Source organism: Grus americana, chromosome 12, assembly GCF_028858705.1.
Source record: "Grus americana isolate bGruAme1 chromosome 12, bGruAme1.mat, whole genome shotgun sequence".
NCBI classification, from domain to species: domain Eukaryota; kingdom Metazoa; phylum Chordata; class Aves; order Gruiformes; family Gruidae; genus Grus; species Grus americana.
In genome coordinates, this window is record NC_072863.1 from 9,603,797 (window position 1) to 9,624,823 (window position 21,027).

At 41.4% G+C, this 21,027-nt stretch overlaps 1 protein-coding gene across 3 annotated transcripts; it reads right to left on the bottom strand.

The window, feature by feature from the left end:
• Positions 1-626: 626 nt before the first annotated feature.
• Positions 627-20,359, bottom strand: IL13RA1 (interleukin 13 receptor subunit alpha 1). Of its 3 annotated transcripts, none has more exons than XM_054839520.1 (10): positions 19,980-20,359; positions 16,469-16,626; positions 14,208-14,343; positions 12,221-12,341; positions 8,390-8,574; positions 7,892-8,043; positions 6,240-6,372; positions 5,679-5,775; positions 5,015-5,099; positions 627-3,374 (listed from the first exon to the last, which is right to left on the bottom strand). In XM_054839520.1, exons 1-10 carry the CDS (start codon positions 20,056-20,058, stop codon positions 3,318-3,320), a joined length of 1,203 nt encoding a protein of 400 aa, XP_054695495.1. In that variant the 5' UTR covers positions 20,059-20,359; the 3' UTR covers positions 627-3,317. The 3 variants fall into 3 exon arrangements, with proteins under 3 accessions (XP_054695495.1, XP_054695493.1, XP_054695496.1); XM_054839518.1 differs by having other exon boundaries at positions 627-3,453; positions 19,980-20,358; XM_054839521.1 differs by having other exon boundaries at positions 627-3,760; positions 19,980-20,358.
• Positions 20,360-21,027: the final 668 nt, after the last annotated feature.

Sequence of the window (21,027 nt, forward strand, 5' to 3'; positions counted from 1 at the left end):
AGAATTGGAGAGGAAAAATCCAAATAGGCTTGCTTTTTAACTTCACAATTTATTCCTTAATTTTGAATCATCCACTCACTGAACTGAAGGGAAAAAGTATGCTTTTTCTGAATCTTTCAAAGAAGCCATTGCTAATGTCTTTATTTGGCACTTGAACATATTTGGGTCTAAGCAACTAGGTAATGGCTTTCATCAGTTTAGCAACCTGGCATTTTCAGTGACTTCAGCAGCTAACAGAGACATGAAATATTGGAGCTACATTTGGTAAGGCTACAGCAACCTCAGTCAAATTCCAGTCTGAGAAGTTATTAACTCGCTACAGCGTTACGAAAAAAACACGTCAATGTAAGAAAATAGCAAGGCACTGAGCACGCTTGGGGTGAGAGCACAAGTCTTGTGCACAGCCTCATCTCAGTTTCATTACCCCAGCCAAAAAAGTTACAGTTGTACCATTGCCCACTGATTGCGTGGGTTGACTTCACTTTTCAAAGGGAAAAGGGCAAAGCAACACTCAATTTTTCTTCTCTGGGTTCTGCACGCCTCAAATGTGGTGTCTCATTAAACCATTGCCATCTCTTCTGTCTCAGTTTATCTTCTCAACCCAAGAATGAAACGCCATGCAATTATGTTGAAAAACATTCAAACATATTTATTCATTCTTTAAACAAACTTACAGATCAAGTAACTGCAATGCAGAACAAACAAATGATAGCAAAACTTGGAAAATTTCAAACTAAAAAACCCCTAACCATAAACAAGAAAGTTAAAGATGAGAATATACTCACACACATACTTTACATGCCAAACCACAGGCTCAAGAAATTCATCCATTAGGAAGTGTGTCAATTACTATTATTCAGGAAACAAAGAATTACCCAAAACATTTCTATATAGTGATTGAAACCATCCTCTGCGTTTAAGTCTTCTTTTGGCCTAACACCTTCCGTCTGTTTTTTCCACTCCTTTGGCTTTAAGAATTTGGGGTTTTTTTTTTTGTTTTACCATAAACACCAAAACAAAAGTCAAAATAATTTAGGGTAAAGTACCAAGGATCATCCTCCTAGATTGCTATACTGAAAGCCACATAACTTTATATTACACTGTTAGGCTTACTTATCTTGAAATCATACATTTCTGTTTGTCTAGTGGTCTATGATGAGCAACATTCTAGATGAGGTAGATTTGAGAAACACTTATATCGCTATAATGATATAAATGTTGTGGGGGAGAGGGAACGAAGTTGGCACAGGAATTTAATTACCCTTTCCATTTCCTTTCTGATATACCTCTGGAATATCAGATAGTGCTGCTAGCTGACTTTGTATAACCTGAGTTTCGTTTTATCTGAAATCCCTGAGACTTTATTCTCATTTTGTCTCATTAACCAATTTTCATAATGTCTTTTTTTTTTTTTAGCCTGATTGTAAGTAAAAGATTTAAGCTAATATGGGGTCTACTAGCTCTGCTACATTTCTCCTCCCCTTTCTACCACCAGTGACGAAAGGTAGATAAGAGATGTGGAGGAAACTGTGTATTTGAGAGGCTCAGTGGGGACCGGGGAAAGAATTTGCTTTATTGAGAGGGAGGGAATACATAAGAGGGTAAAGGATGTAAATTTGTAGCTAAAAAGCAAGCGCCATTAGTTCTATTTCTCACAGAACAGTATGTTCTCAAGATGTAGCATTCATTTCAGATTTTTGTTTGAATGGAGTTGGAGGACAGGGCTGAACTTTAAAAGGCTAGTGGCTATACAGTTTGTTCCTAGGAAACTTCTGAGATCTCTTCCCAGTCTGCTAAGACTGACTATATCAATGACTAACATGTCTGCACTTAGCTGGGAGGAGCAAGAAATTCCTGAACACTAACCATAAACAGCTTGCATGGATCCCTTTCTCCTCATAACATTACTTTCTGCCTGCAGCACAACCAAGATACTGCTGTTAACACCCTTGCAGCACAGGGTAGAAACTAATGCTCAGAATTCAGAGCAGGGAAATGTCACAGTTGTGCCAGAAAACGTCTGTTGAACTTTGCTGGGTAAAGCAAACTCTATCCAAAACCATCCAAAAATTAACAAATCAATTACTGATTTAAAAAAAAAAACAATAACCCCCTCCCCCGCCCCGAGTCATCAAGCTACTGCAGTAAAATATAGAACAATTTTTTTTTTAAAAGTCAAATCAGCACCTTGTTTTAAATTGCTAAGCTCCTAGAGGGGAAGCTCAAATCACAGCCTCATCACTATAGAAAGAATAAAGCTTATCCCTTAGAAAGCAGGCCAAGGTTGTCATCCCCTCTTCCCCCAAATCCACCAGCTCAGCAGTAAGGATGGGTCTTGAAGTCTTTGAACTAATTTGGTTTTAGTGGTTTAGCACTTGCTAATCAATTTGACCACAACTCCTTAAGCTCACGTATCCATGCTGGTAATTTTGCTGGACAGACTCAGGATGACTTAGCTTCCAAAAATCAGGTGGTCTCAGGCCAATATGGCCAAAGTAGAATCACAGTCTGGTGAGACTCAATACAGTTATCTGCCACTGCACAACACAAGTAAAAAATTCCATTTATCATTTTAAACAAAGTGTAATTAACCCAAGAAGTCCATGAAGGCAAGGCATATGAGGACAGGCACTTGAAAGGATAAAAAATTAAGTTTTTTCTATGAATGGTCTGAATATCAGCTGCAAAGCGGAGAAGCTTTTCATACACATTTTTAAAGAAAAAAACAACCCTTTTGTAAGGGCTTTCACCAGGCCACAGCTGACACACATTGACCAGAAGCGTAAGGTGGTCAGTCCATAAATGCCCTCTGGAAAGCGTCCTGCCCTGGAGCCCATGAAACAGGCCGTCCACAAATGGTCCTTGCTCCGGCATCCCACCTGGCAGCAGTTCCACATAGTAGCACTAATGAGCCATCTACTGTAAACAAGCCTCATCTCACCTGCTGCAAAATTGAGCCAAATACTTCAGAGAAGTCACAGTGCTTGCTCCAAAAAAACTCATTTACAGTCTAATGTGAGGCACAAACACAAGTGCAAATGGCAAGTAATAGGGCAGAGCTGGCTGGAGCCAGGACAAGAGATGCTGCAATACAGTCAGATCAAAGTTATGTACACGCTCATCTCGAATGATCCAAGATGAGTATTTCTACCAGAGATGGAGGAATGGCCACTGTTAGTGATGTATCTTCTGAGCATCAGAGAACTAAGGCTCAGAGAGGACTCAGTAAGGTGAAAGTTAGTGAATGTCTTACAGGCCTCTTCACATCTACATTGTCACCTGAGGTACGGGAGCAGGAATGAAAGTTTCCTCGTCTTTCACTGGTAAAGCAGTTTATCGGTTTTCTTTTTCAGAATTAGCACACTCTGGAGTTTCTGTAAAAATTAAAGAATGAATTTCTTCTTCCTTAATTAACCTGTCGTAAGCATTCACAGAATCATCCTTTGCACAGTTCTGAAAGAGAACAACAACATTTTTAACAGCGCTTCTACATGGTGAGCATTGTTATTTCAGCCCAGTAAGACAGACCCATTTCACAACATATTGCCTGTATTATGGTGAAAAAGCCAAGTCAGCTGGGCAACAAATTGTGCTTATTAGGGACATGGCTTAGGCTTGGTTGACAGAAGAGCTGTCCTCTCTGGAGACAAAGAAGAACTGAAGGTTGGCACATCTTAAGAGTGCTTCCAACTACAGCTAATGGGTGAAGCTCAGGCAGGAGGATGGAGAATTACACGCTTAGTAGAGTTTCCACTGAGACCTTGAGCACACAGAGAAGATCAAGATAGTACTCAGAGGCAAGAACATAGCATTACTGGGGGCAGCAACAAAGCACTTGTCAAAGCACAACAAAGTGTAACAGCTCCCATACTTATGATCCTCATGGCCAAGAGTCCCATCTTAGTCCCATAATGACCAATACCTGCTGAAATATTTATCCAAAAGGTAGTAAACTAAGAGGCCAGATCCATGCTTTCCACATAGTTCTGGTTTATTATTAGGTGAACTCAAAATACCCCTGTGGAAAAAGGGAATACTGGATTTTGGACTCTGACTCCATTTGCAGTTGGGAAGGATTTCTCAAAAAGTCAGCGATTCCTGCAACTCCTGTTCACCTGAGAACGTCCAATGCACATGCAGCACCAGACACCCCGATAGTCATTTTCCTCTACAAACGTTTCACAGGTGGCATAAATTTTGAGATGCAACAGTGAGTCAGAAGGTCCCTTCCATACAAGGATTGTGTTCAGAGAACAACATATATTGCCTCATGTCCAGGTTTGAATTAGGGCTTATCCGTGTACTTCCCTTAGGAGTTTTATAACAAGCTACTGAGTTAGATTTGTTTAGAAAGAAGAGTTTCCATAATCAGTATTATGTTTATTTTTCCTGAAATAAGGGCCTATAGCAACCAAAACTTGAAGCAGCTATAGTTAGTTTTGTTCTATTGCCAGCGAGAAGCTAAATTTCCTGATTTACTTCATAGCTAACTGACTGTGAATGTGAAAGTGCTAAAAATACAAGTTTCTGGTAGTCAAATATGAATAGCTTTATTCAGCATCATAAATATAAGCAACTAGCAAAGAAAGACCTGAATGTTCGGGAGAAGTAGTTTAATGGAGTTGCAAACCCCCACCCTCCCCTAAACACCAAAACAAAGAAACAAAAACCAAACAAAACCCCCCAACAACCAGAAAACCCCCACCCAAACAACCCAACCCCTAAACCAACCCAAAACACATCTAAGGGACTAGCAGTCTGTGAAATAACAGAATAATGCAATTCTGCTAATGTATCTACAAAAGTATACGCAATTTGAGGGAAAAAAAATCCCTCTCATCTTGGGGTAATTGTTTCTGAACAACTCTTACTATTGTAAATACTTAATTTTCATACGATATAATTACTTACATACAGTTGGTTTTAAGATAGACATACGTATTAGGAAAAAGAAAATTGGAAGTCTACAGATTCCAGTTCAATAGATTAGTTGGCTCAACAGCTTCTTACTAACCTGGGAATCCTCATTCTGCTCTCCAAACATGCGCTTAAGAATTTCTCTAGGGTCCGGAATTGGTGGCAGAATTAGTATTTTCAGCCTTCAGAAATTAAAAAAAAAAAAAGATTTAGATGAAAGATATATTAATTTTAAAATCACCGTTTCAAAGTCATACTTGGGTGAAGTCAAGAAAATTTTTGGAGTCAGCTTTGGCATCACTGGCCAGCTTTCATTTTCTGTGTAACTGTACCCAATCCTTATTTTTACTCCCCAAACCAAAAGGAAATGGGAATATTCACACAGACAGATTCTAAATAACTTTCACTGTTGACAAGGACAGCAGCAAATGTAGACTTTTTAAAAAAATGTAAAATATACTTTATATATAAGCTTAATTTCGAATTTAGTCTTCATTGCTTAAAGAGACCCAATGCAATAGCTGTGCAACAAGAATCTAACTATAAGCAGATATAAGCAATGTTACCCAAGTGCAACCAAAGCATGTATATAGTCTATAAACCTAATTGTAATGACTGAGGCACAATGGTGCTGGCGTTTTTGTTATGCAATACATGTTACAGATAAAACAGATGCTATTGAAACACGCCACATCATGGACGGTTACCTGCCAGAGGGATGAACTGTAGTGGATTGTAAATAAAAGGAGACCGTTATTTACCTTTTTAGATAAACTAGTAGAATTATCGTCGATACTGCTACTATTAATGGAATGGTGATTATTAAAACAAAATAGAATGTAGAGTCCATCTTCTCACCTGGAAAACAAAAATTGTAGAAACTTAGGGATGTCTTGAGAGGCTTTTTAGGAATAATGACAACAAATTAATTAATTCTCTAACTTGTTGATAGACTGAATGTTTTGCAAATACACTAGCAGTTTTGTAGGCAAGGACTCATTTTTCAAAGCATGAGATTATAATGTAGATACATTTGGCAAGAAAATGCAAACCAGCGAGACTCAGGTCAGAAAAGCTGACAGCACTGGAAAGGGGTCGTTGCACAGCTACACAATGGCAAGCCCATCAACATATATAGCAGTACGGCAGTAAGTCATGGCACTGCTGAAGGGCTAGAACTCTCTTGCCTTCTTTTCACCTAAAATTAAATAGATACATAGGAAGATGATCTTCGACTCCCATTTATTTAGCAGACAAAAGGTATTAGATGCCTTACAGATGAAGAATAAATTGCAACAAGTTGCAGGAACAGCTGCGCTCACCAATGCTCTTCTCTTCACTCCAGTCACTATAGAGCTTGCTGCTGTAACACTCGGGCTTTGGTTTTGCTCTTACTTTGAAGATGTACTTGCTATTAGGATCAACGCTAGGAATTGACGTATAATTCTTTTCAACCTAAGGCAAAAAGAAAAGGCAATATGCTTTGTTCAATTACCAGTGTATTTTCAGTAATTTACAAAGCCTATTTTCATTATGCAGTTAATGTGTTCTGGATGTTTTGATGGAAGACATTTTTGTGAATACTGAACTTCATAAAAAAGGACATAGTAGCATTTATCCAGCACAGACTGCCGAAACAGAGATTCCAAAGTTAAGATTTAATCTTATTCACTGCTACATCTATCATGCAGCATTTGGCATCAATGATTAAACTAAGACTCAGTGTCTGGAACAGTGTCTTTTTTTTTTTTTTTTAAGAAACATCTGCAATTTGCACTGTCTTCCCCTCTCTGTCAGGGCAGCAATGTTGATCTAACTTTGAGCATACCAAAGTCTTCTGTGATGCTTCTACAGAGAGGCACACATACTAGATGGGATCAAACTTCACTTATTTTTGATCCAAAATGCCAGTTTCCTGAGGAATGTTGGTATTATTTGTTTGCTAAATTTAAGGTAGGACAAACAACTAAATATAGACTCGTAGAACGGTTTGGGTCGGAAGGGACTTCAAAGACCATCTAGTTCCAACCCCCTGCCACAGGCAGGGACACCCTCCACTAGACCACGTTGCCCAAAGCCCCATCCAACCTGGCCTTGAACACTTCCAGGGATGGGGCATCCACAGCTTCTCTGGGCAACCTGTGCCAGTGCCTCACCACCCTCACAGGGAAGAATTTCTTCGTAACATCGAGCCTAAATCTACCCTCTTTTAGCTTAAACCTATTACCCCTTGTCCTATCATATATGCTCCACAGGAGAAGACTGCCACCTTACTTTTAAATTTATCACACTGTTTACCATTCTGATCAAACAGTACAATCAGTTTGGCTATGCCAATAGAGGCATGAGTCCACCCAGACACTGAACTCAATGTTTTTTATACATACGTTAAAATCAGTGTATCTAAGACTGCACACCTTTTTCTTCCCTCCCATCCTCAGTTTTTTTTCCCCCTTGTTTTTCTGTATAACATTCTGTGTTCTTGTGTGCACCAGCAATTACTTTTGCTTTACGGTAATCAAGTCACATCATTCAAGAACAAGGCAGTCATCTGACTGAGCACAGACCAACGACAGGAAAACCCAACACCAACAGACCAAAGTCCTGTACCACTGAGAAGCAAACAGGTACATGCACCACAGTGTATTTCCTGATAAGTGTTATTTAGTTTAGTATACACTTCTTTATTGGACTGTTCTTATACATTACCGCTTTGCCCTGACAAATGATGGCACGGATTCTGAAGACTCATATGAATTGAGCTGTATAGATACTACTACCAAAAACCTACTGTATGGGAGAAAAATCTTACGTCCACACAGCACTTCCAGCTAGTGCACCAGACCCATTCACATGCAGCATATATAATTTTTCATTTTTAAACAGCAAATAATTTGAGTTACTGTAAATATCAACACAAATTATAAAAGATACATAGAAAAAAATCAGTTAACTGTAAGCAATGAAGAATTACTTTAATTATCTGAGCAGTGTCCAAATCACCATTGTGATATTCAACTTCATAAAATAAACAATTTTCTGGAAAGGTGTCCGATTCACTCCATTTTACATATATTTCATCATTAATCTTTGCCAGTGTAACTCGTCTTGGTGTAGCAGGTTTTACTGAAATGCAAAATGGATGAATTAGTTAAAAAGTATATTTCACTGCTTACAAAAATTGTTCAAGTCCTGTATTGCATAATATTACACTTATACCAGGAACAGAAAGAGGAAAAAGCACAAAAAGTCAAGAAAGAATAAAAACAACTAAAGAATAAGCATGAGTGCAAAATGACACACAGCCCAAACACCAAACCCTGTTTATACAATTCCCAAATCAAAGATCAATAAAAGGGAGAGAATCATGCTGTCTCATCCACAGCTTATGAGGTGCAAGCTTCTCAAACACAACAATATACTAGCAAACTTCTTTTTTTAATTATTTTTTATAATGTGGTGTTAAACTTACCAAGGGTGGTAGGATTGTTACTTGCACATACAGGCCTAATTTCTTCAGAATCATCTCTAATTAAAATACTTATAGCTGGGTAAGTATTGGTGCCTTTTGGGAAGCTAAGATTGAAAGTGCATCCAAAGATTCCTTGGTGCATAGAATAGTTGCTGCACTTCTTATGGTTTTTCAAACCATCAAACCTATAGGAATAAAAATATTTTTTTAAACTTCAAAAGAATAGGACAGCAAGGGGAAAGCTTGTTTTTAAACCTGTGTTACAAATTCTAAAGACTGATCTTATATTAAAGATGTGCTATAACATATAAAAGTAAAGCTAAGCAAAGTAAGAAACTTCTAATTTATCTCAAGCTCTAGAAAGAATATTATTTTTGTAAAAAGTGTCAAGCAGCAGCAGGAGAGGCAGGTTTGCTTTATATCGAAGTATCAAAGACAACAGCTGTTGTCAGCTTTGGTCCACATTTTCCACATGGGAAAACAATTTTAAGGAAAAAAAATATTTAGGAAGCAAACTAATTCGGATCACTTCCTGTCCACAGAATTTCACTTCTGTGATAGTGTGAGCTGATCAATCTCCTTTAGCTATGCCTCAGGTATTGCAGCTCTTGTTTGAGATGGTCGAGTTTCACCTATTGCCTGCATTTACTTTTCAAAATGTTAGTATTCACTTCCAATAACAGAGAAGCTATGACAACGTTCTTCTGTTTCTCTTTGTTCTCCAAGTCCCAAAGAAAATATGCCTGTAGCTTTTCCTCTTGAGAAAAGTGGTTATTTATTTATTTAAAAATGATATAGAGTAAACCAGAGCTTCATTTAGGAGCACAATAGGAGTGACAACCCCCAACTTCACATCTCAATATATAGGGGCTGGGGAAGCCAAAACCATCTGCCCTGTTGCGCAGAATGTGCTGGGTTTGGCTGGGATAGAGTTAATTTTCTTCACAGTAGTTTCTATGTTTTGGATTTGTGCTGAAAATGGTGTTGATAACATAGAGATGTTTTTGTTACCACTGAGCAGTGCTTACACAGAGCCAAGGCCTCTTCTGCTCCTCACACCACCCCACCAGCCTGGGGGTGCACAAGGAGCTGGGAGGGGACACAGCCAAGAGCTGACCCCAAATGACCAAAGGGATATTCCATACCATATGACGTCATGCTCAACATATAAAGCTGGGGGGAGAAGAAGGAAGCGGGGCATGTTCAAAGTGATGGCGTTTGTCTTCCCAAGTCACCATTGTGTGTGATAGAGCCCTGCTTTCCTGGAGATGGCTGAACTCCTGCCTGCTGATCGGAAGCCGTGAATGAATTCCTTGTTTTGCTATGCTTGCATGCGTGGCTTTTGCTTTACCTATTAAACTGTCTTTGTCTCAACCCACAAGTTTTCTCACTTTCACTCTTCCAATTCTCTGCCCCATCCCGCTGTGAGGGGAGTGAGCGAGCGGCTGCCCGGTGCTTAGTTGCTGGCTGGGGCTAAACCACGACAGTCCTTTTTGGTGCCCAACGTGGGGCTCAAAGGGTTCGAGATAATGACAGTTTTGATTGGAATGTGCTAGATCAAATTTATACCTGTTAATGTTGTTTAGCTATTAATTGGCAGGCTCTGGCACTTGCCATGGGGTTTGCTTCTCTTACTGTGTATTAGTGTCTAGTGCTCGTTAGTGGCTCTTCTTGCTTTTGCTGTTGCTGTAGTGCTGTGCGGCTTATCATCTTACTGTGCTGTGCCTGGGAACATTTCGATAACAGCAATGGCGACGTGCCTGGGCTGGCAGATGGCCAGGGCATCCCTGCTGTTTCTGTGCTGCTGCACTGGACAGGCTGGAACTCCAACGTGAGCTTGAATCAAAAGAACCATGACCTGTGGATGAGTGCATGTGGGAGCAGGATACCCTGAAGCATCTGTGGCCGTGAATAAGTCCGCAGCAGAGCAGGAGCATCTCAAAGTGTCTGTGGCTGTGGTTATGTCTGTGCTGTAAGCAAGCATACCTCTGAAGGGATTGTGGCCCAAGGATGAGTCCACACTGGAGAACGTACACCTCAAAGCATCTGTGGCTGTGGATAAGTCCATGCTGCAGCAGGTACACCTTGAAGCATCAGTGGCTGTGCAAGAGGTCATGCTGCAGCACCTCAAACACGTGGACACAGATGAGCCCACGACAGAGCAGGTTTACTTCTGAAGAGACTGTTGCTGTGGGCAAGGCCACGCTGGAGCAGGGATATCTCTGAAGGCATTGTGGCCCATGGAGAAGGCCATGCTGGAACAGGTGCACCTTAAAGCGACTGGGGCTGTCGATAAGTCTATGCGACAGCAGGTGTACCCCTGGAGAGACTGTGGCTCATACATAAGGCTCCATGTGGAGCAGGTACACCCCTAAGGGACTGCAGTCCGTGGATAAGTCCAAGCTGGAGCAGGGGCGAGAGAAGGAGTTCATTGCAATGTCAAACCCGATGATCTGGTCCAAAGTGACCAGGGGTGGAAATTGTAATGGGAATACCTTTAGATTGTTGTAACCTGCAATTTGAGTTGCCTGTTATGGAAACCAGGAATGACCTGAACCAAGGGAAGACAAGCCTTACAAGAAGCAGTGCAAGTACAGCAGTGACCCAACCTGAGCTGGCTTTGGTGCTCAGTAACTCCACACAACACACCACCTCTCCTGTCCTGAGGGACCACCATAACAGATGGAGCCCAAAGTCATGGACTAAATGAACTCAATGGACATTTTGTGGACATTTTAAAGACATTTAACAGGGGTTAAATTAAAATTAAAACACTTTGCTGTCACCGCAGCTACATCTTTCATTAAAATTAGGGGGTAAATTGAAAATATATAGCTTTAATCTAAAGCACTATTCCAGTAAGTATCCATATACCCAGAAATTCAGATCTTCAACACCTCGTTGGTACTGGTCTTATAATAAAGAAAAAAAAAATTTGACTAGCGGTTTAGAGAGATAACAGTCCTCCCTGCGTTTAACTAAAGCAGCAAGTTTTCTGCGGTTTGCTGTCCAAATGCATTAAATTGAACAGCTAGCCTGCAAGACTGCCACTGGAGAGGAAGAGGAAAAAGTTTAGTTAGTTCAGGTAAGACAGAAAGCTGATTTAAAACTACAAGGGGCTTTCAGAAAGAAAACTTCAATATTTCTACAGAAGCTAATGTAATCTGGCATTTCACAAGCCCCATCAACAAGAAGTATGCATAGATTAGTGTGCACAGATCTTGATGCCAAGTTTTTGCTCACACCACAACTCTGTTCCTTTGGAACAAGAGTCTATTTATGGCATTCAGCTGGCAAGCGGGGATGATGATAAAAAGATGTTCTCCATAGCTTTCAAGGTGAAACGGTTATTTATGACATTGAAGACACAAACAAAACTACTGCTAAGTGTTATTAATGCTTTCATACCATTTTGCAATGATTTAAGAGCTGACACATACATTAGTGAGTGATTCTAACTTAAATGGCCCATGTTTGTTGGGCTGCAAAGAAAGCAATTAATATGTTGGTCTAGCTCAGTTCTTAATTCTTCCCTGTTTGAATCCACAATTAGAAAAATTAGAAAGCAATAGCAGTTATTTTAAAATGGGCTACAGAAGCAGCCAGTGCTTCACATGATAGTTATATAAACTTCACAAAAAGACTCAGCAACAGCAACCTCTTGACCCTTCAGCAGCGAAGTTTTCTGTTGGACAGGACCCAACACTAACTTGTACACAATGCCCTGGGACCTTTCAAAGCAACGGGAAGCAGACAAATAAAATGTGTAAGGTAAAACTAAAGATTAGCGCTAAAGCACTTTAAAGTTGGGAATAAAAAGTTCATACGAACCAGTAGAACAACGTATAATTGGTATCGCTGCTTGCATTCTTCCCAGGATGCCACGTACAAACCATGTACTCCAAATTGTACCAAACACAGCTCAAGCCAACAGCAGCAGTACCTGGAATACCTGCAAGGCAAGTTGGAAAGGTCTCTTAAGATTTATTTTGCTGTTAAAATCTTCTCTCCGGTTTCCGGAAGTAAAATATCCCTTTTTACATAACTGAAACTGTCCAGAAAACAACGACGAGTTACCTCTCAGCCTGCACTGCCTGTCTCAGCGCAGCCAGAGATGAATTCCAGCTGTTTATTACTTGCAGTAGCTGAAATCTCAGCAGGACAATTTCTAAATGGAAACTAATCATAACAGGGAATCTCAGTTTCCACCGTGTCTGAATTACTACTCAGAATTACCTTATGCTAAGGACAAGGCATTGAGTCAGGAAAATATTTTGTTCTATTAAACTACAGATACTTTAAAAAGAAGTTAAAGTAACTGGCAACTATAGGGATAGCACTTAGCCTTATTACAGTTATTACAGTCATCAATGGTAAAATCAGGCAGCATTTAATTATAGTATCTTCTCCAGATATATTAGTTTCTCAGTATTCTGAGTATGGAAATACCTATAGATCTTAAATGTGGACAAAAGCAACACAGGGGTAAGTTGAATTTTTAATTGAGACCCATATACCTCTAGATATTCAACTTCTTCAACATACTGAAAACCCAAATTACAGAACATAAATACAAATGAGTACACAGCAATTTTGAATAGAGATGTCAATGTATCTCCCAGGCAGAGCAATTATGGAATGAAGTCTTTCATATTGAATCTTGCATTTTTGTATGGTACAAGTTCTTTATACTGTATTATCATATTACAGCATATTAGGTATTTTTTCCTTTTAACAAGTCGCAATGTCTCCAAGAACTAAAAAAAAAAAATCTTAATTTTATCAAGTCCAGACTTTTATTGACAGCAAACCCCAAACTGCCTCCTACTTGCATTCTCCCTGAAGTAGCGACTAAGAGTACAGGAAAATGAAACTTGTTTTCCTAGTCCACGAGGTATTTAAAAATATTTTATCTGCAAGCAGATTTTTAAAAGCCCCAGCCTGTTTAGTACATGCTGTCCTAATGATCTGCTTCCCTGATTTTCCAGATTACCCTTTTGACAGACATGCAGACAAGCCTGACAAGGTCTCAGATTCTCCCGTCCATGTGCGATTTTCATCCACATCGAGTCACGCTCCTGGGTTAAGCAGACATTTACTACTCAGGGAAAGAGGCTCTATTTCCTTGCTGTACCTCCTAACTTCCAGCATCCACCAGAATACATTATTCCTAGAAGTCTGCTTCCTAACAATTTTGCTATGGACCCCTTATTTCTGGATGTCAAGAAACAAAAAAATATTATTTCTCTATTCATTTGCTATGCACAGCTTTGTAGACCCCAGTCATCTCCTTCGAAAAAGAGAGAACCCTACTATAATGATTTTAATTAAGTCACTTATTTATTCAACAAGTTGTTAAATTTGCTAGCTTCATCCCTCTAACATTTACAAACGTAGGGTTATGTTAGGGACTCATGCTTGTACAGAAAAATCATACAAAAAAACCTAACTTAGATGTTAGTCATGAAGTCAGCAGGCTTAATACAAACTAAGTTATCTGTTACCTCACAACCACAGCATTGCAGAGACCAAAGGAATAACAGGAATCACATCATTGCCTTGGAAGAGCATTTAAATTTTACAACTTGCCCATAAGGTTTTAAGCAGCAGAAGACTCCAGCTGTGTTTAAAGGTAGTGTAATCATTCTGTTTAAGCAATCAATTGAATCAATTGAACTACCTCTTGTGTCTGGTATCTCCCTACTTCTCTAAGATATATTTCTATGATATTTGGTTAGAATAGGACAGAAAACACGGCCATGTCTCCTCAGACCAAGAGAGGCAGGTCAGTCTCAGCTCTGGCCACTGCGTGTGTTACCTTTTGGCAGAAGAGAGGTCTCCACCCATCGGCTGGGCTCGCTGGTGTTATCATACTTGCACTCACTTCTCACTTTGAAACGCATTTCCTCATTCAAGAACGTATCTGTCACACGGAAGCGACTCTTACTCCATTCCTGGGTTTAGATGGGGGAGGGAAGAGAACCAGAACATTTGGCATACCGTATCAGACATATGGGAATTACTATTAAGGTAAGAAAACATTACAGTGCCTCAGAAAGACTGCAACTCAAAGCCAAATGAAATGAGTGGCTGACAACATGGGAAGCCTCAGCATCGCTTAGCTTTTCTTTTTCCTCATCAGGCGCACTCAGAACTCGCCAAAGGAAAACTACTTCTACTCCAGTGACCTGCAGACATGAGCAATGGCCACACTGAGATCAAGGAACAACTATAACGTGGCGGGAAATGGTCCTACAGTAAGTCTTCACGGATAATGCAAAATAAGCATGTTTATACTACAGCTATATAAATAGGAGTTTACAGATCTAATCTCCATCTTTCTGTGTGTGCACACGAGTGTGTGATGAACAGAAGAAAGAACATTTGAAGACGTAACCAAAAAGCAATGGAAAGAGTTTGCATGGATTTAAGGAGCAAAGGAAAAAAAATACCAAAACAAATCCACAAATGGCTATTAAATATAGTGTCACCACATCAGGCCCAAGTAATCCATGAGCGTCCATTTTCAGAAGAGAGTATGTGTTTCTGCGAGAAAAAAGGCTCCCTTTTCTCACACACTTTCCTGAGCAACTTTTATTGGGCTAGGGGGATGTCTTTTACTTGACTGGAAACAGGATACAAAAAAAAAATAGTATTTGTTATGACCAAAGAATGGTGTAACCACTCGTGTATATAAAAAAATAATAAATATTGGCACTAATGAAAGGGCAAGGAAATGAAACAGCAATTAACAGACCAGGTTCTACCAGCTGTAATGCAAAAAGATGCAGAAGATGATATATGCAGTCTGGTTCATCCCGCCGTGTGAAACTGCTGTCCCACAGCTCCTTCACTGCTGCTGACCTTAACGTCTGTTAGACCCTTCCACAAACTCATTCAGCTCATTAATCAAGCAGGCTTTCAACTTGTTAATTTGTTAATGAACTCATCAGAAGAGGTAAACAGGTTTCTGCACAGTTAGCAAGTTCAACTGACTCATCTAAAGGTCATCTAAAATCATTAGAGAAAGGGGTGTCAACAATGAAATATTACCCTTTTAGCAGTGTTAAGCCATTAAATCGGCTCAGTTGTTTTCCAAACTACAGCTTTACTTCAAGTCCAGGATATCCTGGAGCTGTCAGAAAAGTACGGCAGCCACCATGAAGAGCCCATTATAAACATCAGGCCATAAAAGGGTAATAGGGCTCAACAACAAAGGACCGGTTCAAGAGGCATTGTATCGATGTTAACTGCATCCAAAATAGCAGCGCTGCTGACCTCACAGTTGATGCGTATTCAAGGTTTCATATTCTGATGGTTTGGAATTATGACTGATGGCATATTATCTTACCAGCAATAAATTCTAAAAATGTTTGTCCTACAGCCCCTTCAGTACAGTGGCAGTGCTGCTCTCAATTAACAGTTGTTAATCCACATCAAGGATCACATCTGGGCTGCAAACCATCTACCACAGAAATAAAAACAAAAGCCCAAACCAAACAATTTTTACAATTTCTGTTCAGGGAACAAACGTGTTCCATGTTGTGTTCATAACACAACCCCCGTGGATAATTGAAAGTGCAGGCGCCAGGAGAGGGCAAATGCAGGAATACATTAATACTTGGCATTACCTTCAAAAGAGGTAAGTATCACAAGTACGCCAAGGTTAATGCACACGCCTCTTTCTTAAATTGAGTTCGGATTGAAGGAGATCGGCCTTTGCAAAATCACATTTAAGTCTTAAGGATGTGGACTGCCCTGTATGTATTTTATTTTCTCTAGAAAGCTGCATAACCCAAGACTGAAACAAGTCTTTTCACATTATTATTATGGTACTTCTGTGTTATCAGTAGCAGCTCAATTATCAGAGAGCGACAGACAGATTGTTCTGATCTGCAGATCCCACATGCTGGTATGACTCATTTTTGAGGATTTGATCCCATGACAAGAAGTTAAGGCTATATTAAAACTGTGTATATATATATTTACATTTCTATATGTATATATGCTTACACACAGTTTTATTACAGTAAGACATTTACTGGAGCATAGCAGAGTTTAAAGAGGCGATGCACTTACTCTTTTGTGCTGAGGGACCTCATCAATCACGATGTCACTGGAATACTCCAGGTCGCAGCTACTGCTGATGTTCTCTGGGGGGTTCCACGTCCAGTTCAGGGTGCAGATTTGGATAAATGAGTAGTCCAGGTTGGATGGAGGTGGAAGAACTTTTGCTTCTAAAAGAAAGAAGTTATCAGTGTAACAATCCCGTTGGTCCACATTTTACCCTTAGTAATACTGACTCTCCAACAGAAAACACAAATGACTTCTCAATTTCATCAGCTTGTATTTGCTATCAGATAAGCTACTATCCACTAAATTGTTTCTACTATTCCTGCTATCTCAGTCCATCAATCATTTAAATAATTATAAGAAACACACACACAAAAAGAAAATAATTGAAAAGTAATTTTTAAGAAATTGCAGCATGCAACAATGTAGTAGCTGTGGTAATGAAACTTCCGCTCATGGAGGGAAGATGAGTCTCATTTTTCAGGTCTTTTCTGCTGCAAGTTTGCATCGTGCATGCTGAATCTTTAGTAAAAATAGTATATACATTTTGTGGAGCGATTAATACTTTATTCTACCCCAAAGTTACCCATCAATGCAGTTGTAGAGAGAAAGCTTTAAAATGACAAGTGATTACATCCTGCAAGCAACAGCTGTATGTTAGAACCACAATTTAGCCCAATCCAAGCAAAACCGAGAATGTTAAAAAAACAACAAAGAAACCACAATGCTTTTTCAATTACTCACCTATTAAACGTTTAATGCTATGCTCTGGCACAGTGAGCAAAAACCAGTGTGGGACAAATAGTAATTTACTGCTGGCGCACTTCAGCAGTACATTTTTTCACCTCCCCAAAAGCAAGATAGAAGCAGAGGAAGAGCCATGACTCAGAGATAGCTGCTGGGATAAATCCATTTGTGCGCTGACCCTTCCTTACTCTTGTGCACTGAGTCACAGCCTTCTCAACACCCAGCCACACAGCTTGAAGGTCATATTAAAAAACAAAGAAGGGAAATATGGCAGAAAATAGAAAACTGCCAGGAAAAATTAAAGTATGTGTCAGACTCCAATTCTAGAAAAAAATTACGAATTGGTAATTCCCTAAGAAAATGAAAGTGAATTTTTGTTTTTTTAAAGGGCTACTCTACTGTGTACTATTAGAAGATTTAAATAAGAGCCCAAGTGAGACTGCTTCTTCAAGGGTATCTACAGGTATCATCACTGAGGCACCACCACCTATTTGTCTGTGGAAAGAAAGTACCTTGTTACGCAGTAGTTTCACAAACATTTCAAACTGATACCAACTAGTGCTGCAAGTCTTGCTTATCCCAGGAAACTTGCTTGGCCCAGGAAACCAGGCTCAACCCACCCCAACATTTGGGGGAGCACATAGGGAAAGGGCAGAATAATTCCACCGAGATCAGTTTTCCCATCCAGGTCATGGCGCAGCCCTGTTTCCTTCTGCTAGCACAAGAGAGCGGATGGAAAGGCAAAACAGCAAGAATTCTGCTCAAAGCGTCCATGACACCATTATCTTACACTTCCCGAGAGCCAGAGCTGCCAAGAAAGCTTGAAGAAAATTCATCAAACTCCTGGAGCTTTCTCAGACCTCTGCATAGTTAGAGGACAGGCAATGGTAGTCACCAGACATTATTAGCATCTGTGTGTCCGTGTGGAAAACGTATGCTCACACAGAATATGAGAATAATTACTAGGATTTACTGGTTTAGTCTGAATGTGCTTAGCTTTTTTTGAACACTTAAAACTTTTGGAATTTTTGTTTGTTTTATTTGTTCAGTTTTACAGTTGACCTCGGGAGCAGAGAAGAGAAAATTTTGTTCTTACAAAAAGACAGTCTCCTCTGTAAAAACTGAACCTAGCCAGAACATCTTTGCCTACTACCTGTTCCACTCACAAAAATTTATGATGGGTTTTAGGAACAGCATCAGGGCCTTAAGTTTGCAAATACTGAGTCCTTTAGATCACGTAATAAAAAGAAAAAATATTCAACCAGACTACACAGCTCCAAGCATCCTGTCTTTTCATGATCAAACTTTTTATTACCTACAAAAGCCACAAACCATTACAAAAAATTTAGTGTCATCCTTGATTGCCGTTCTGAAGTTCTACACATTTCCTCTTAATAGATTTGATTAGAAGTAATTTTGCTTAAGCTTGCAGATTTTTAACCACACAAAGAAGTGGGAATAGTCAAAGTTTATAAATAAATAAATATATCACATTAGCATAAAAAGTTTAAATCCAGTAGGTTTTAGATTAATCTATACCATTCTGAAGCTCGTGCTTTAATGTCTCAATCAACTGAAGATTTGCTTTTATTCATAGGCTTAGCCAGTCTCATAGTTTTGTTATATAAAATATACATACAGTCTAATACTTTTGTTATTAAAAATCTCATCACTACAGCAATTTAGCAGAACTCAAAGACCAACTACAAAATGTAGGCAAGACATTATTTCACTTTTAAAAAACAAAACCACAGTGATGCTACCGAGAAAATAAAGCGCGACAGTAACTAGCAGAGATTAGCTGAGGCAATCCTGCATAGAAAACATTTTATTTCTAGAAGTCCTAATGTGGAAACATCAATAAATACCTTGCATCGAGTATCGTAAAAGCGTTGTAAAGGACTCTGTATTTGTATTTTGTCCTCTTGTATTTTCTTAACGTTCATTTCATAGTTATAAAACGAATTGTAGCCAGCTGACAAATAACAATGCTGCAATGTTTGCAACTGTATTTTTGCATAACATCAGCAAAGACAGAGCTAATAAAGCTTCGAGCCCCAGTTCTTCGAAACCCTCACAGACACACACATATCTTTCCTGCAGCTAAACGTTCGTGCTTCCCAGAGCGGGGAAACTAAAAGTAACGGCAAACGCAACGGACGAAGCACCCAGCAAGGGGTGCAGCCCGTGCCCCGGGCTCCCACAGCCAGCAAGCCCAGCTCCCGCAGCGCGGCCAGCGGCTGCCTTCGCCTTACTTCCAAGGACCCGCCGCAAGACACACGCACAGCGAGAAAGGCGGTGGGCTTCTGCTTTGGCTTTTAAGGCAGAGACAGTCCCGGGAACCGAAGACAGAGATTAAAAGATTTCTGCCGATCTTGTCAAACGCTGCATGACTGAGAGAGAAAAGCAGATTTTTAAGCATCCCCGTTCCTCTGCCCGGTAAGAGGCAGTGCGCGCTACCGGCATTGCTCTCGCGCACAGCTGACGCGCTCCGGGCGATTTCTACTACAAAATGAAAGCATTTCGCTTGGATACACGAACGTAGATGCACCAAGCCCGCAGCCGAGCGGGCAGCGCAGCTCCCGCGGCCGCCCGACCCACGCACGGGAAGGTCCCCGCAGCGGCTGCCTCGCGGGTGTCCCAGCCCCGGCTCGGGCCGGCAGCGAGCGGCACCGCGGCCCTGGCTCCGCCGCGGGGAAGAGCGCCCGGCAGAGCCCGGGAGCGCAGCCGGCCGGTGGTCCCGCTCCCCGCCGCCCCTTCCCGCTCCTACCTGTCGCCGTCCCTGCGGCGACCAGCCAGCAGACGGCGAGGAAAAGCCGGCACCGCAGCGGAGCTCCGGGAAGATCCATGGCTCCGGCATCCGGGCCGTCCAAGCGCGGCCCCTCGCTCCCACTTCCCGTCGCGGGGGCCGGGCCAGACGGGAAGAGTCGCGCCGCGGCCCGCCCAGGTAACCCGAGCCGAGCGGGGAGCGGCGGCCGGGGCGGGCGGCAGCGGTCCGCCCCCACTACCTGGGCAGCGCCGTCCCCGCGCCGCCCCGCAGCCCTGCCCGCCCCGGGACTGGGCTCCCGTCCCGACACCGCGGGGATGCCCGCTGCCGCGGCGCTGGGCTGCGTCTCCCCTGCTGCCAGGGGAGCTTCCCACCACGTCCCCCTGTCCCACGCCGCCCCCACTTCCCTCCCTCCGATGTAACCCTTTGTGTCACCCCATGTGTCACCCACTGCCTTCCTTCCGGCCTCTGCTGGCCACCGCTGCCTCTCGCACCCACACCACAGACACGCTTTTCTCTCCCCTGCAGCTTTCTGTGCCTTTCAGGAGCTCTCCGCAAGCCCTGCCATGGCCCTGCCGTAATCCCAGCGCTCCAGTGCTGCCCAAGGGCCCTGAGCGCTTCCCGCGCACCCTCTGCAGGGACCACAGCCCGCACGGCGCACCGCGCTGCTCCCCCGGTCCGGCCCGGTGCCCCGCCGCCCTCCTGCAACACCCTGCCGGCTCCCTTCACATTGCACTTCAGCACGGCCATAAACTCTGAAGGATCTTGTTTTGGGAGTCAAAGTAATTTTCCTTTTACAACCAGATCTATACTCGGCTCCTACTATTATTGAAACGTCCCCAAGACGTTCATATCCTCGCACCAGGAAATCAGCTATGTTAGCACATCCCCTAGTAGTTCTCTTGATGTTAAACCTAGTTATTCAATCCCCCCTGCAGAAGTCCTCTTTTCAAAATCCCTCCTGCAAATTCAGGTCATTTCTATAGATCTCATCTGAAATAAAAATGCAGATTGTTCTTTTGCTGATCCACTACTACAGATTCTTCTTTCC

Coding starts and splice junctions, on each gene's coding strand:
- IL13RA1 (XM_054839518.1), bottom strand. CDS start 20,058: ATGGATCTTCCCGGAGCTCCGCTGCGGTGCCGGCTTTTCCTCGCCGTC. Junction 5,100..5,678: donor CTACTAGTTTATCTAAAAAG/GTAAATAACGGT, acceptor TAATTTCTGAAG/GCTGAAAATACTAATTCTGC. Junction 3,454..5,014: donor AGCAGAATGAGGATTCCCAG/GTTAGTAAGAAG, acceptor GTTCTCTTTCAG/AACTGTGCAAAGGATGATTC.